This window comes from Sorex araneus, chromosome 5, assembly GCF_027595985.1.
Source record: "Sorex araneus isolate mSorAra2 chromosome 5, mSorAra2.pri, whole genome shotgun sequence".
Lineage (NCBI taxonomy): Eukaryota > Metazoa > Chordata > Mammalia > Eulipotyphla > Soricidae > Sorex > Sorex araneus.
The window spans coordinates 99,159,025-99,176,816 of NC_073306.1; the positions used below are offsets into that span (position 1 = coordinate 99,159,025).

At 41.0% G+C, this 17,792-nt stretch overlaps 1 protein-coding gene across 4 annotated transcripts in view; it reads left to right on the forward strand.

Moving 5' to 3' along the window:
- Nucleotides 1-17,792, forward strand: part of ULK2 (unc-51 like autophagy activating kinase 2) — a 134,186-nt gene that overhangs the window by 72,299 nt on the left and 44,095 nt on the right. For all 4 annotated transcript variants that reach the window (XM_055137982.1, XM_055137983.1, XM_055137984.1 and 1 more), the window contains one exon: nt 7,825-7,885. In XM_055137982.1, the coding sequence (XP_054993957.1) occupies nt 7,825-7,885 (61 nt within the window). The remainder of the gene's footprint in view (nt 1-7,824; nt 7,886-17,792) is intronic.

A 17,792-nucleotide genomic window follows, 5' to 3' on the forward strand; every position in this document is an offset into this window, starting at 1 on the left:
TGGGTATCCTTTATAGGGATCACATTGAATCTGTATAATGCTTTGGGGAGTATTGCTATTTCAACAATGTTAATGTTAATTCTCCCAACCCATGAACAGGGGATGTTTTTCCATTTCCTCGTGTCCTCTTTTATTTCTTGAAACCTAGAGCAGAAATTAACTCTATTAGTTTTCTTTGTACAGGTCCTTTATCTTCTTAGTTAAGCTGATTCTGAGGTACTTGATTTTCTGAGGCATGATTGTGAATGGGATTGCTTTTTTTTTTTTTTAACTTTTTTGAGTCACATCCAGCAATGCTCAGGGGTTACTCCTGGCTGTGTACTCAGGAAACAACACTCCTGGTGGTGCTTGGGAGACCAGATGGAATGCTGCGGCTCAAACTCAGGTCGGCCACATGCAAGGCAAACGCCCCACACTATCACTCCAGCCCCAAGGGATTGCTTTTTCATATCGCTTTCTTCTCTCTCATTATTTGTGTATAGGAAAGCCATGGACTTTTGGGCATTGATTTTATAGCCTACAACCTTACAATTCTATTGTTCCTAGGAGCTTTTTGGTAGCGCTTTCGGGTTCTCTAAATACAGTATCATATTACTTGTGAATAGTGAGAGTTTGATTTCTTCCTTTCCTATCTGGATGCCCTTTATATCTTTTTCTTGCCTAACCACTATTTCAAGTACTTCCAGTACTATATTGAACAGAAGTGGTGAGAGTGTGAGAGTGGCATCCTTGTCTTGTCCCTGATCTTAGAGGGAAGGCCCTTAGTTTTTCCCCATTGAGGATAATGCTTGCCGTGGGCTTGTGGTAGATGGCTTTGACTATGTTGAGGAAAGTTCCTTCAATACCCATTTTGGTGAGAGTTTTCATCATAAATGAGTGCTAGATCTTGTCAGATGCTTTTTCTGCATCTATTGATATGATCATATGGTTTTTATCTTTTCTTATGTTGATATGATGGATTATGTTGATTGATTTTCAAATGCTAACCCATCCTTGCATCCCGGGATGAATCCCACTTGGTCATTGTGTATGATCTTTTTGATGAGTTGTTGGATTCTGTTTGCTAGTATTTTGTTGAGGATCTTCCCATCCGTGTTCATCAGAGATAATTCCCTGTAATTTTCTTTTTTTGTAGTGTCTCTATTTGCTTTTGGCATTAGGGTGATAAGTGCCTCAGAGAAACTGTTTGGGAGAGTTTCTGTTTCCTTAGTTTCCTGGAAAAGCTTGAAAAGAACTGGCAATAGGTCCTTTTTTAATGTTTGGAAGAATTCGTTAGTGAATTCGTCTGGACCCGGGCTTTTGTTTTTGGGAAGAATTTTGATTACAGTTTCTACTTCCTTGATAGTAATAGGTCTATTCAGGTATCCCAAATCTTCTTGCTTCATCCTTGGGAGGTTATAGGAATCCAGGAATTTATCCATTTCTTCTAGGTTTTCTAGTTTCGTGGCATACAGACTTTCACTCTGATGATCTTCTGGATTTCTTCAGTTTCTGTTGTGATGTCCCCCTTTTTGTTTCTGAGTTTATTAGGGTTCTCTCTCTCCCTTTCTTTGTAAATCTTGCTAGTTTATCAATCTTGTTTATTTTCTCAAAGAACCAGCTCTTGGTCTTTTGGATTGTTTTTGGGTTTTCATGTCGTTAATTTCTGCTCTAAGTTTTATTATTTTCTTTTCTTCTGCCTGGTTTGGGCTCCTGTTTTTGGTCCTTTCCTAAGGTCTTAAGCTGTGAGGTCTTCATTCTCATTTGTTTCGAGGTATCTTTCGATTTCTTCCTTGGTTTTCTCCCTGATCCACTTGTTGTTCAACATTGAGGTGTTTAATTTCCAGGTGTTTGATTTGATTCTCCCTGTCTGTGTGTGATTAACTTCTAACTTCAGTGCATAGTGGTCTGAAAAGATAGTTGATACAGTTTATCTTCTGATTCTATTGAGGTATGTTTTGTGACCTAGCACGTGGTCTATCTTGGAAAATGTTTCGTACACACTGGAAAAGATGTGTATTTGGTTTTTGGGGGGACGGAAGGCCCTGTATACGCCCATTATCCCTCTCTCTTCTATTTCTTCCTTCAAATTCAGTGCTTCCATGTTGCGTTTTAATCTTGCTGATCCATCCAGAGGTGATAAGGTGATGTTGAAGTCTCCAGCTACTGTTGTGTTGCTACCAGTGTCCTCCTTGAAGTCTATTAGCAGTTGTTTTAAGTATTTAGTTAGACCCTCATTGGATGCGTATATGTTTAGGAGTGTTATTTCTTCCTGCTGTACATATCCCCTGATTATTAAAAAAATGGCCCTCGCTGGCCCTTCCAATATATTTCAGCCTGAAATCTATGTTGTTGGATACTAGTATGGCCTTTTGAGCGAGTTGTTTGCTTGCCGGATTGTTTTCCATCCTTTGACTTTGAGACTGTGTTTGCTCTGACTGTTCAGATGTGTTTCTTGTAGGCAACAGAATGTTGGGTTTAGTTTTTAAATCCATTTTGCCACTCTGTCTCTCTTAATTGGTGCATTTAAACCATTGACATTGAGAGAGATTATTGTCATGGGGTTTTGTACCATCTTTCTGTAGAGGTTTGTTGTGCTTGTAGGGGTTTTTCTTGTCTTACAGTAGCCCCTTTACTCCTTCTTTTAAGTTTGGTTTTAAGTCTGTGAAGTTCCTGAGCTGTTGTTTATCTATAAAATAGTGTATTGTTCCTTTGAGCTTGAGTTAAAGTTTAGCCAGGTAAAGTATTCTTGGTGAGGCATTCATTTCATTGAGTTTTTTCACTGTATCCCACCATTGTCTTCAGGCTCAGACTGTTTCCTCTCATAAGTCTGCTGTGAATCTATGGGATGCTCCTTTGTATGCGGTTGCCTTCTTTGATCTTGCTGCTTGCAGTATTGTGTCTTTATCTGTGGTATTCATCGTTCTATTATGATAAAGTCTTAGAGTCTTTTTATTAGGGTCTCTTTTAGCTGGTACCCTTCGGGCTTCATGGGTCTGGATGCCTGCATTTTCCAGCTCTGGGAACTTCTCACCAATGATATCTTTAACTGTTGCTACTTCATTGGAGTTGCCTCCCTGTCCTTCTGGTACACCGATGATTCTTATGTTGTTCCTTTTAAGTTCATCCCCTTAGTCTCTTATTTGCCCGAGTGCTATTTTGAGGTCTTTTTCCATTATGTGTTTTTGCCTATATGCTTTCTGCAGCTCATCTTCAAGCTCACTGATTCTGTGTTTGGCTGTTGTCATTGTCCTGTTGAGGGCACCCTCTGAGTTTTTTATTTTATCACCAGATTCTTTATTAGTGACACTTATGTTTGTAGCTTTCTTATCTCTTCTCATTTCTTCCTGTATTTTTTGTTCTGTCTCTTCCACTGTTTCTTTCATGTCTTCCTTTAATTTACTGCATGCCTGTTCCATCGTTCCTTTGAGCTCATTGAACATCTTCAACATTTCATCTCTGAATTCTTTATCAGAGAATCGTATTTGTGGGTGTTCTCTGTTGAGGTTTCAGAACTCTTCATCCACTCCTCATAGTGAAGATCTAGGCTGATTCTTCATGTTGCTGTGGTAGTATAGCGGTGTATCCCTCCCATTCACTATCAGTTGACCCCCTCTCTCTGCAAGGGAGGATTCTAGATGGGCTCGGTCGATGGTGGTCTCCTTTTTCCCCTTTAGTAATGCTACCTCTTTGGTGCTCCTCTGTGTCTTATGTGAGGCCACTAGTGCAGCTTCAGGGAATGTGTTCTCTTACATTAGGCTTGTTCAGATTCTTGTGTTCACTGTTATTTTGGTGAGTTTTGGGAGTATTTTTATCTGAATAGGCAAGTGCACTATTGGCCTACTGTGTTTGGGATAGCCATGCTGTCTTCGTCAGAATTAGGTATTGGAGACTGAGATGTGAGTCCAAAACATTGGGAAAGGGAAAAATAACTGGTGATGTGTGAATGGCTGCCTCTCTGGAGGCCACGCCCACCATCCCTTGTACCTTTGGGGGGAGGGGCCACTTCGGTGCCTGTAAGGGGCTTGCAATTCACTTCTTTTTTTTTGGCGGGGGGGGGGGGTTCACACCTGCCTGGCGATGCACAGGAGTTACTCCTGGCTCTGCACTCAGGAATTACTCCTGGCGGTGCTCAGGGGAACATAGGGGATTTGGAGGTTGAACCCAGGTTGGTCGCTTGCCAGGCCAACGCCCTACCCGTTGTACTATAGCTCCAGCCCCTGCAATTCATTTCTGAGGCATTCCTAAGACTTGCAGGGCCCTCTTTGGCAGGTGCGTGGAGGGCACTTCTGCCAAGAAGGAGGGGTTTTCAGGTTCTCTGGGTCTGGTAGCTGGCCACACTGCCCAGGAGCCACAGCTGGTATTTTTAAATGGTTAATTTCCCCTTTACTTTTTTCTTTCTTTTTTTTGCTTTTTTGGGTCACACCCAGCGATGCACAGTGGTTACTCCTGGCTTTGCAGTTAGGAATTAGCCCTGGAGGCGCTCAGGGAACCGTATGGGATGCTGGGAATCAAACCTGGGTTGGCTTCATGCAAGGCAAACGTCCTACCCACTGTGCTATTGCTCCATTCCCTCCCCTCCCCTTTATTTTTAAAAGAAAAATTTTCACCATATTTGTTGTGGGTATTTGATGTAACTCCTGGAAGTAAACCTCTTAATTTTTGTGTTCACACGTATGCCTCTAGATTTCATGGAGTTTTGTGTTTTGTTTTTTAACTCTCAAAATTGTCTCTGTTGAGCTTCTTGCAATTCATGGATGACAGTAAAGGTTTTCCTACCCTGGTGCTGGTGTCTGAGAATTTTGTGCAGGTGAATCTCTTTTCAGTTAAGGCACAACAGCTCTTATTGTGTTATCTTTCTAATCTTCTGGTTGAGTAATGTGTAGAGACTGCTTCCTAACTTGGAGTACTTATTAAATCCACTAGAGAATAATAAGTCTGTCTTCTGCCTAAAGACGGCGTTTCTGGTAGCATGTGGGAGAGTTGAACAGGAAAATGCAGCAAAGCCATTACATAAGATTTCACTTACTAACCCCCCCACCCTCCGCCGCCCCCGATCATTTCTCTACTTTCACACTATTCTGTAGTCCAATGACCCTTTGTTATTTTCTGTATAATAAAAATGCGGATGTGTCAACATCTAATTTGTTTCTGTACTGGGGAATGAACATTCCTTATTGATAAGGTTGGGGAAAGGATAGGACTGTTTCAACTGCGTCCAAATTGGCGATTTTTGTTATTGTTTTGGGATCAAACCTAGGGTCTCTTATATTCAAGGTATAGCCTGTACTCTGCCACTGAGTTCCTCAGTCCACCAAATGACTTTAAAATAATTCCATTTATTTTTGCCCTCAAGGCCACTTTGAAAGTTGTCTACTCGGCCTTTTGGAATTTTGTGATTGATTTATGGACTATCCTTCTGGCTAAGGATTCTGTCTCATTTCTTTTTTTTTTTTCTTTTCTGTCTCGTTTCTTATATCGAATATCACGTGCCTTATTTTTTAGCTCCCAGATGTTTTTGAATGTTGACTTTTCTATTCTTTTTGCTCTGATGAGTTTATATTTTGCCCTTTTCTGTTCTTTTTCAAATTAACATTGTGGTATCAAAATAATAGTGATTACCAAAAAAAATTATGAAACCTATTAGTGGATGTGACTCAGTGATTCTACTTCTTGGCATCTATCCTCAAAGCACAAAAACATTAACAAAAATATTTATGCACACCTATCTTCATTGCAGCACTCAGTACAATAGTCAGGATATGGAAGTGACCCATAAGACCAGCAACAGATGAGTGATATGCAACAGATGAAATAATATGCATAATAATCAAATAGTAATCAAAATGTGAAGCCATGGGTTCAGAGAAGCCATGGCTACAATGGGCAGGACACGTGCCTTGCAAGTAATTCCAACCCTAGTTCAATCCTCTGCACCCCATATGGTCCCTTGTAGTGATCACACTGCTAGGAGTGATCCCTAGCACAGAGCCAAGTGGGCACCACTGGGTCTGACCCAAACATAGAGTCATGCAGTTTGCTGCAACATGGATAGAACTGGAATGTGTCATGTTAAGTGAAGTAAGTCAGGAGAAGGACAAACACGTAATGATCCCACTTGTATGTAGAGACAAAACAAGGAAGTAGTATTTAACAATGAAAACCCCTGTGTATTAGAAAACTGAGATTATAAAGTGGACTAGAAATAATTCAAGGACATTGGTGGAGGGCACTTTGGTGGTTGGGGTGCAGTAACTTTGTATCATTATCACAAACAATACTATAATCATGTTATCTAAACTATATAAAATTTTAAAATATACTCTATTGGTGGGTGGATGTTTTTGTCCTAGGATAATCTTATTATTAAGGATAACTAATCAAAGTTTTAAAGTTTCCCTCTGGTAGATTATGCTATCAAGGCAATTTTTTTTTCTTTTTCAGTCATACCCAGCAATGCACAGGTGTTATTCCTGGCTCATGCACTCAGGAATTACTCCTGGCGGTGCTCAGGGGACCATATGGAATGCTGGCAATTGAACCCTGGTTGGCCATGTGCAAGGCAAATGCCCTACCCGCTGTGCTATTGTTCTAGCCCCCTCAAAGCAATTTTTACCTCTAAAATGGACTCCTTCCTTGATTCATTTGTCTTTATTCTCTTACACAGATTTTTTTTTTATGCTGCTTACATTCTCTGACATTACCTACTTTCATTAGTGAAATGTGTGCTACATCAGAGTTAGGGATATAGGGTTTGCCAAAATAAACGCATTCTCTGTTCAGATTTAGGGCCATTCTAAGACATCTAAGACATTTTGTGATTTTTTTTCCTTTTTGATTATACGTTAGCAGCAGGATGATTACAATTTGTGTGTGTGTGTGTGTGTGTGTGTGTGTGTGAGAGAGAGAGAGAGAGAGAGAGAGAGAGAGAACGAGAATGAACATTACCACTGAGTTACATTCCCAGACCACATAATTTTTCTTTTTTAAAATTTTGGGGCCACACCCAGGTGCTCAGGAATCACTTCTGGCGGTGCCCAGGGGACCTTATGGGATGCCGGGGATCAAACCATATCAACTGTACAAGACTAGCGCCTTACCCACTGTACTGTCTCTCCAGCCCCTACCCCCATGATTTTAAAATAAAATTTATATTATTTAATCAAACTGCTATTTCGCAGTAATACATATTTTACTTTTGTAGTCATTTAATCATAAAAGGTAAAGTCAGATAGTGGATATAACTACAAAAGCAGGGAACAGCATTTTGAGCTATGCTGTGATAAATGCAGATGATAAAAGAAGGCTTGCAGCATGTACTGTTGTGTCTCAGAGCCCACAGCTCCCATCATATCTTATTGAGAGCCTACACAGGGTCTAGAAGAATTCTGTCTATGAGGATGGGAGTAACTGAACATTGGATGGATCTCAACTTTATTAGACAGTCATTTTGTTATGATGTAGGGTACATGTTTTTTTTTAAGTGTAGTATGCATGTCATTTAATAAAAATGAAGGGTTTATGGAAAAATTGTGATTAAGGCATGCCACCCTATGGAAGTGGCACATTAAAGGAAACATGATAAGGTCTTTGTATATGGTGAAGAACTACTCAGAAATATAGCAAATAAGACCCTTTTAACTTGAAAAAGTTGCTTGAAGAAGTTGCAGTGTGTGAATCCAACTAAATCCATTATTCTGTACACACCATGATAAAAATCACAGCTTCAACATGGTAAATTTACATTGTGTTTAAATTGTTTTCAATCACTCATGTGGAAACATTCCACTTTTTCTGAGCAGGTGGTCTGAAAGAACTGATAATATTTTTTTCTTTTTCCTTTAGATGATTTGCCAATGGGAACTGCTGGCAGACGGGCTTCAAATGAGTTTTTGGTGTATGGAGGGTATGTTTATGAATAAAACATTTTTATGTGTTTTGAATAGGTTATAGAACATTTACTATATTCTTGATTCCAGTATTCATTTTGTTGCACAGTTTATCATTTCTTTAAAAACTTTTTTAATTACCAAAAAAGCAGAAATATTTGTCTTGGTTATTTTATTTGTTTATTTTTGAAGTTTATTTTTGATTCTTTATTTTTGAAGTTTATTTTTGATTCTTTAAAACTTTTTTTTCTTTTCGGATCACACCTGGCGATGCTCAGGGGTTACTCCTGGCTCTGCACTCAAGAATCACTCCTGTCGGTGCTTGGGGGGCCATATGGGATGCTGGGGATCGAACCCAGGTCGGCCCCATGCAAGGCAGACACCCTACCTGCTGTGCTACCACTCCAGCCCTGATTTAAAATTTTTGAGTCACATCCAGCACATCTCAGAACTCACTTCTAGTTTTGCTCTCAGGGATCACACCTGGCAGGCCCAGGGGACCATATGGGATGCCAGGGCTTGAGCCCAGATTAGTCATGTGCATGTACAAGATGAACACCCTGCAGGCTGTACTATTGCTGCAGCCCCTACTGTTTTGTTTTTTGTTTCTGGGCCACACCCGGCAGTGCTCAGGGCTTATTCTTGGCTCTGAGCTCAGGGGATCAAACATTGGTAGGCATGCAGGACAAGTTCCCTCCCCATTGTTTAATCACTCCAGTCCCTATCTTGGTTATTTTAAAGTCACAATTTATTTACAGTGTTGGACACATGGTGTTCTGTGGTAAGCGGCAAGTAATTCTATGGTAAGCATCTAGAAAAACCTCCAAGTGGGACTTGACAAATAGCGTATGAGAGTTCTTTTTTCTTCACAATCCTGACAAAATTTATTTCTGGTCTTTGTGATAAAGGCCATTCTCATAGGAATGAGGTGATAGTTTACTGTAGTATTACTGTTTTTTGTTTTTATGGTGCCGGATATAGAAGAGCAACATGCCTGACCTCTTTGTACTTTTGGTATGTGTTTCCCTGATGACATGTGTTCATTTACCTCTTCTGCCTATTATAAAGATTTTTTTTTTTTAGTGGTGGTGGTGGTTGAGTCCAATGAGTTCTTTATAAACTTTTGATATTAATCCCTTGTCAAATGTTTAATGTGAAAATATTTCCTCCTCTTTCATAGGATGCCTTCCGCCTCCCCACCCCCAGTTTATTCATTTATTTATTTTACACATTTTAATTTTTGTTTTTTGGGCCATACCTGGCAATGGTCAAGAATTACTTCTGGTTCTGCACTCAGGAATTATTCCTGGTAGTGCTCAGGGGGTCGGGTGGATGCTCAGGGGACTGACTATATGGGTGCTGGGGATCTATATGGTGGTTGGCTACTTCCAAAGCAGGTGCCTGACCTGCTCTACTTTCTCTCCAACCCTGGTTTTGTGCCATTTTTATCTTAGTGCTATGATTGACAATACGTTTTGTGAATACATCATTCTAACACCCCACTCATCACAGAAAGCTTGCTTCCCTCCACCAGTGGGAATTCAACAAAATTGTAAATAAGTTGATAAAGAAATTGTTTTTAAAAACTGCATTTTTAATTGTTTTTTTGTTGTTGCTGTTTTTATTTTAATTTTTTATAAGTTGGTTCACAATATTTGATTACAGTTCATATTCAGACACCAGTCCCACCATCATTACACCTTACAACCACCAAATTTGGGATGTTTCCATCCCAAGCCCCAATCTCTGAACCAAAGCACAACCGAAATAATATAAAAAACTGCATTTTTAAGCGCTATTTTATCATCTTCCTTCCTTCCTTCCTTCCTTCCTTCCTTCCTTCCTTCCTTCCTTCCTTCCTTCCTTCCTTCCTTCCTTCCTTCCTTCCTTCCTTCCTTCCTTCCTCCCTCCCTCCCTTCCCTCCCTCCCTCCCTCCCTCCCTCCCTCCCTCCCTCCCTTCCTTCCCTCCCTCCTTCCCTCCCTCCTTCCCTCTCTCCCTGTGGATTGAGGTGTGTGTGTCCTGGCCACACCCATAAGTGCTTGTGGCTTACTCCTGGCTCTCTGTTCAGGAATCACTCCTGGTGTTCTGCAGGGGACCTTGTGATCCCAGGGATCAAACCCAGGTTGGCTGTGTACAAGGCTGTGTACCTTATCCACAGTGCTATCTCTCTAGCCCTCTGAGAGTGGACTGTAAACTTCTCTTTCGTTTTTGTTTTTAGGTCACCTGGCTGTGCTCAGGGTTTACTTCTGGTTTTGAGCTCAAGATTAGTCCCATGGGGGACGTGGGGAGCCATTTGCAATACCAGGGATTGGACTAGGGGATTGAAACCGTGTTGGTTACATGCAGGGCGTCTCCTTACCTGCTATACTTCCCTTCACCCCTATATTTTTTTTTCTTGATAGTGCAGAAGCTTTATAGAGTAGTTATGGTCTTAATATCTTAGATACTTTCGTTTGCTTTTGTTTTTACCTTGCTGTTGAAGTTGAGTCCCTAAAGACATCCCTGAAGTGTTAATATTGTGGAAATATTTTGCCTGTGATTCTCTCTCTGCATTTTATGGCTTCTGATCTTACATTAAAGTATTTAATGTAGTTTAATTTTTTTGTGTATGATAATGAGATAGTGGTTTAATTTTGCAAGTAGAAACCCAGTTTCCCAAGCACTAGAAAAGAGTTTGTTTTCTCCACTGTATGCGCTTGGCTACTTTGCTATAAATTAAACGGCCCATATATGTATGGATTGTTCCTGGTTTCTCCCTTCTATTACATTTATCTGTATGTCTCTTGTTCCAATATTAGACTGTTTTGTTGTTCCAATATGATAACTGTTTTGTACTACACTATAACATTAGGTAGCGTGATACCTCCATTTTCTCTCTCTCTTTGTTTTGTTTTGTTTTTGTTTTTGTTTTTGGGTCAGAGACAACTACTGGCTCTGCACTCAGGAATTACTCCTGGTATGCTCAGGTGACCATATGGGACTCGGGGATCGAAGCCAGGTAAACCATGTGACCTAAGGCAAGCGCCTTACCCACTTACCCACTGTATTGTCTCTTAGGCTCCCCTCTCATTTTCTTTTTTTCTCAGTAGTTCTATAAAAAATTTCAGTTATGTTTCTTGTATTTTATTGAAGGATGCCATTGGAATCTTGATAGGTATTAATTGAATCTGTAAATAACTTTGGGAGATAGGATGGTTATTTAAACAATGGACATTCTTCTGTTCATGAGCACATACTGTCTTTCTCTTCTGTTTTTTGTTGTTGTTGTTGTTGTTGTTGTTGTTGCCTTGAACAATTATATGCTACATAAGCTATGTATATTGTGTGTTCTTTTTGTTTGATTAATTTGAGGGGGGAGCCACACACAATTGTGCTTATGGTTTACTCCTGGCTCTGCTCTTGGGGATCAATCCTGGTGGGGCTGGGGGACCATATGTGATGCTGGGATTGAACCAGATTGACTTCAAGCAAAGCAAGCATATTACCCACTATATTATTTCTAGAACTCCTGTTCTATGTGTTATTAATTTGTTGTTTTGTCCTAGGTACTTAATTCTTTTTGAGAAAATTGTAAATAAAGTAGTCTCTTGATTTCTTTTGTCTTTCATTTTATTTTATATAGAAATGCAACAGATTTTTATTTTAGGCACCATGATTTACAATATTGTAATTTATAGGTTTTCATGCGTACAGTGTTCCAACATCAAGTCCTCCATGGTTAACTCAGTTCTGTGAACCAGTTCTCAGACTCTGTTGCCTTTGATCATTTATTATTCCCTTTGTTTCTTTACAGATTCATACAAGAGAGGTCATTTTGTAATTGTCCCTTTCTTCTAATGACTCAACATAATATTCACCAGATTCATCCTAGCAAATTGCACAATTCCAATTTTTTTTTTTAATGATAGTCAAGTAGTATTCCATTGTGTATATTTCCCAGAGTCTTTTTATCCAGTCATCTGTCTTGGACACTTGGGTTGTTTTCATATTTTGGCTATTGTGAGTAGAGCTACAGTGAACATAGGCACACAGATGTCTTTTTTTGGAATAGTGTTTTTGCATCCTTGGAGTTAGATGGCAAGAAGTAGAATTGCTGGTTCATATGGAAGCATAATTCTTAGTTTTTTGAGAAGAGTTCAATTTGTTTTCCAAAAAGGTTGAGCCAGTTGACATCCCCATGAGCAGTGAATGAGGGTCCCTTTATCCCTACACCCACGCCAATACCGGTGGTGTTTGTTCTTTGTGATGATTGCCAGTCTCACTGGAGTATTGTGCTGTGTCGTTGTTTTGATTTCTATTTCCTGATGATCAATGATGCAGAACATCTTTGCATATATCTGTTGTCTTTGGGGAAGTTTCTGGTCGTCTTCCCATTTTTTGGATAGAGTTGATTGTTCCTGTTTTACAAGTTCTTTATGTATCTTGGATATTATCTCTGTCAGATTAATGGTGAGCAGATACTTTCTTCCAGTCTGTTTTTTTTCTTATACTGGTCATTGTTTCTTTTGCAGTGTAGAAACGTTTTAGTTTAATGTTAGTCTCATTTACTTATTTTGCTTCTTTTTGCTTGGCCAGTGGCATTGAATCATTGAAGATACATCTGGAATACGTATCAAAAAGGGTTCTGCTGATGTTTTCCTTAGTAGAGCTTATGGGTTCATATCTGACTCCAAGGTCCTTAATTCATTTTGAATTGACTTTTTTCTTTTTGGGTCACACCTGGCGATGCACAGGGGTTACTCCTGGCTCTGCACTCATGAATTACTCCTGGTAGTGCTCAGGGGACCATAGGATGCTGGGAATCAAACCTGCGTCGGCGCATGCAAGGCAAACACCCTACACACTGTGCTGTCGCTCCATGAATTGACTTCTGTGTATGGAGTGAGATAGGGGTCTAAAACTTAAAAATTAGGGAGCAGTAGTATGGTGAGCAGGGCACTTGTCTGCATGAGGTTGACCCAGGTTTGATCTCCAGTACCCCATCGGGTCCCCTGAGCACCACCAGGAGTAATTCTTGAGTGCAGAACCAGGAGTAACCCCTGAGCATAGCTGGTGTGACCCAAAAAGCAAAATAAGAAAATAATAATAAAAAATTTAAAAATACTTATTTTTTTCTCTCTTAAGTTGTAGAAATGCCATAGATTTCAGTGTGCTGATTTTATACCCTGCTGTATAAAGTTAACTGTATAAGCTTATTTTTTTGGGAAAAAGAATTTTGTTGGATCTTTAGGGTTTTTTAATGTAGTATCATGTCTGCAAATAATAATTTGATTTCTTTTCCAATCTGGATGCCCTTATTATCTTTTCTTGCCTAACCACTTATGGAATTCTAGTGCTGTATTAAGTAATGATGGTGAGAGTAGATAACTGCTTTATGTGTCTGACCCTATAAAGAAGGTTCTCAGCTTTACACCATTGAGTATGATGTTTGCTCTGGGTTCATGATAAGTGGCTTTTACTATATTGAGGAAAGTCTCTTTTTTATTGTATATAAAAAATAAAATATTTTAAAATATTTTTTATATTTTATCCCCATTTTATTGTCACTTGCCATCCCGTTGATCTTCAATTTGCTTAAGTGGGCGCCAGTAATATCTCCATTCATCCCTGTCGCGTGCTGGTGTAGCTCAGTGGTATGTCCTTGCTCCAGGAACACAAAGAGCTTCAAACCGTTTGTTCGGGGTTTTGATGAAGAAGTCTGACCATCTCTTTGGTGGGCAGACATGTGGTCTTTTGACATTCTGTGAAATCCAGTTGGTAACAGCTCTAGTCCAGCGGGCATCTCTGAATCACATTACATGACCTGCCCATCTGATTTTGCCTTGGCAAACGAGACAGCGTCCCTGATTCCTGACCGTCGATGGAGGTCAGAACTCTGGATTCCTTCTCTCACTTGAGTGAGACGTGATACTCCAAGCATAGCTGTTTTGATTCCTCTTTGGAATACCTGAATAGCGTTCTCATCCTCTTTTCGTAGGGCCCAGGTCTCTGAGGCACATGTTAGTGGAGGAAGAACGGTGGAATCGAAAAGATGTGCCCGGAGCCAGAGGTTCTTCGTTCTCTTAACCACTTCTTTGACGCTCTTGAACGCGTTCCACAGTACTCTCTTCCTCCTGTGCAGTTCTGGCACCAAGTCGTTCCTCATGTTGATTTCTCGAGCCAGGTACACATAGCTACTACATTCGGAGATGTTTGTTCCATTGAGAGCAAATGGAGCTTCAGGGACTAGTTCGTTTTTCATGAGCATCGTCTTGTTGAGATTCAGCTGCAATCCGACCTTTCCACACTCGTGGTCGAAGTTGGCCAGCATTTGTGCCGCATGGCTAATGTTTGGTGTTATGAGAACGATGTCATCAGCGAAGCCGAGGTGGTGTCATTGCCGACCATCTATCGGTGAACTCCCATTCCTTCCCATTCTAGTCGTCACATGATGTTCTCGAGGGTGGCACTGAAGAGTTTCGGTGAAATGGTATCGCCCTGCCACACCCCTCTCTTTACAACAACGATCACGTCCTAGTAGAATGGTGAGATCCTGGTGGTGAATCCACAATACAGCTCGTGGAGGATCTTGATGTACTGAGTTTGAACGCCCTGTTTGGCTAGGGCTTCAATGACAGCTTCAGTCTCAACAGAATCGAAGGCCTTCTTTAAGTCGATGAACATTAGACAGAGTGGCATCTTGAACTCTCCCGAAACTTCAGTGAGTTTGGTCACTGTGTGGATATGGTCTGTCGTGCTGAACCCCCTTCGGAACCCGGCTTGCTCGCATGGTTGTCCTTCGTCTAGTGTTCTGCCTATTCTATTCAGGATGACTCGAGTGAACAACTTGTAGACGACGTACGACAGGCAGATTGGGCGATAGTTGCCGATGTCGTGGATGTCTTCCTTCTTGTACAACAGAACGGTCCTGCTGGTTTTCCACTGAGACGGAACCTTGCATTCAGACAGGTAGCATGTGAAGAGCCGAGCCAGTGTATTGATGAGTACTGGCGGCAGGTTCTTCAGGTGTTCCGGTCTGTCCCATTTGTGGAAAGCCACAAACAAATGCCTATTTTATTGAGATTTTTAAAAAATACAGGTATTGAATCTTGTCAGATCCTTTTTCTGCACCTATTGCTATGATCATGTGGTTTTTATTTTTCCTTATACTGATAAGGGTGTATCATGTTGATTGATTTTCTTATGGTAAACCTTCCTTGCATCCCTGTGATAAATTCCACTTAGTCATGGTATATGACATTTTTGATTTGGTTTGCTAATATTTTGTTAAGGATTATTGCAACCATATTCATCAGGGATACAGGTTCATAGTTTTCATTCTAATGATATCTCTGCTTTCAGTATCCAGGTAATATTTGCATTCTAGAAACTGGTAGGGTTGTTATTTTTCAACTTTTTAGAAGAGCCTGAAAAAGACTGAGAGAAGGTCATTTTTCTTTGTTGTTTTTTTGCTTTTTGGGCCACACCCCATGATGCTCAGGGGTTACTCCTGGCTATGCACTCAGGAATTATTACTGGAAGTGCTCAGGGGGACGGTATGAAATGCTGGGAATTGAATGCCGGTCAGTTGCTTGCAAGGCTAATGTCCTACCCGCTGTGCTATTGCTTCAGCCCTGAGAGAAGGTGATTTTTTTAAAGGTTAGGAAGATATCTCTTGGGCAAAGACTTGTTTTTGGAGAGACTTTCAGTTATCATTTCTTTGAAGTTTTGGTCTATTCAGGTGCTCTGCTGTCTTTTAATTTCAGTCTTGGAAGATTGTAAGAGTTAAAAATTTTATCCATTTCTTTTAGGTTCTCCAATTTTGTGGTAAATGATTTTTATAGTAATCCTTTATGACCCTTCGGTTTCTGTGGTAGCTGTGATCTCTCTCTCTCCCCAGCAATAAATTTTTGTTTGTTTTATTGTTATGTCTTTGTATCACCATGAGATACACAAAGAAACTTTGTCTTGTTTTGATTTCAGCTTGCAGATTAATTCTTCATCAAATGTATAGACATTAAAAACATATAAACTCAATTCACCATTGTATTTAAGGATAATCCCGTAAATTACCTGGATTACCTAAGTGGAACTGAGAACAGGGGCATATAGTTCGCAAATATTTTGTGAGGCTTGCGAGGAATCTCTATCTTAGCATTAAAATCACCAACAATGATCTTGTAGAAGGTGTGGTCTTCTTTATAGAACTTCTCCAGTTCCATGTAGAACCTCTCAATTTCTTCTTCATCGTAGTTGGAAGTTGGTGCATAGACGACGAAGATAGAAACTGCAGGCAGTGAGCCACATCTAGTCAAGCGTAATCATCTGATTCGGGTTGTTAGGCATTCGAATGAATCAATGCTCATGGCCAAGTTCGTGTTGACAAGGACACCAACGCCACCGACGCCTCTGTTGTCGCATGTTTCTAGGAACAATTCTTCTCCAGTGTCGAAAATGGAGTGATGTGATTGATGTCTTCTCATTTCGGTCACACCAATGATGTCGTACTTGATCTTCTGAGCTTGCACCATCAGGTCCTCGATGGATGCTTCTGATGCCAGCGTACGTGTGTTGAAAGTACAGACAGTCATTTTAGTCTTTCTTCGTTTTTGCAGTCTAGTTTGTCCCCGAGATTTTTTCAGCCTCTCCTTGCTCATCTTTCTTAATGCTGCCATATTGGGGGCTCTTTCATTGTCAGGTGAATGAGGCCAATTGTTGTTACTGTTGTTGGCATTTTGAATATGCCACAGGTAGCTTGCCAGGCTCTGCCGTGCGGGCTGGATACTCTCGGTAGCTTTCCGGGCTCTCAGAGAGGGACAGAGGCTTTTAGGGCGGCCTCCAATTGCCCTTAGAGGTGTTACCATGGTTCACACCAAATTTGAACCCTATCAGATATGGTGCTGGAATAATGGGTATTAAGTGTCTTATGGTATGTCGCATGGTGGTGGCTGGGTAGTCCGAGAAGGTCAGCCAAAGAACTCCATATTGGGACCCATGGCCTAGAATGGAACGATCAGGGTGAGAGACTATCTGAATTCATCATGTCGACCAAGACCATCCATGGTAACTCACAGTTCCAGAAGGCTGAATCTAAACGCTGGACATGGGAGTCTCCCAGTGGACATTTCCACAATGAAATTGACCACATCATATTCAGTCGAAGGTTTTGCCTGACCGATGTTGCTGTTGTCCCAAAATTCCAACCGGGATCGGACCACCGTCTCCTTCGTGCAAAATTCTACTTCACAGAGCGGGGAGAAAAGTCTGAAAAATTTAAGTCTAAGAAGACAACTCCCCGGAATGACCACCAACTGGGAGCTCTTTGGCACTATTGCAGCAACTTGGGAAGATGCCGTCCTTGACAACATCGACGAGGAATACGATCGACTGGTTCAGCACCTCCATGACTGTGCGAAGAGTGCCGAGAGTGAGAAAGCCACAAACAGACGCCTGTCTTTGGAAACTCTCGAGTTCATTCGTCAATGTGGTTTGGCGCACGCCTCAGGCAACCACAAGCTAATGTCCGAGCTCACAAAGCTATGCAGAGATGCGATAAAGGAAGACCTCAAGGAGAGAAGAGCAGCAGTGTTGGCCAGTGCAGCAGAAGCTGGGAAAAGTATTCGCAACGCTAGCCTGTCCTTTGCCAACTACAAGACCAGGATAACTGCCCTCAACGTCCCGATGGATCTATCACATCTTCCAGAAAGGCAATGGAGAGGATTATTCATGACTTCTACTCGGATCTCTTTGACAGCCATGTCCACCTGCCCACATAGTAAATTCCACAGGATGGATATGTCATTCCCAATGTCCTCCCTTCTGAAATCCAACACGCCATTTCGTTGGTAAAGACGTGAACAGCACCTGGTCCGGACAAGGTCAGACCGGAACACCTGAAGAACCTGCCGCCAGTACTCATCAATACACTGGCTCGGCTCTTCACA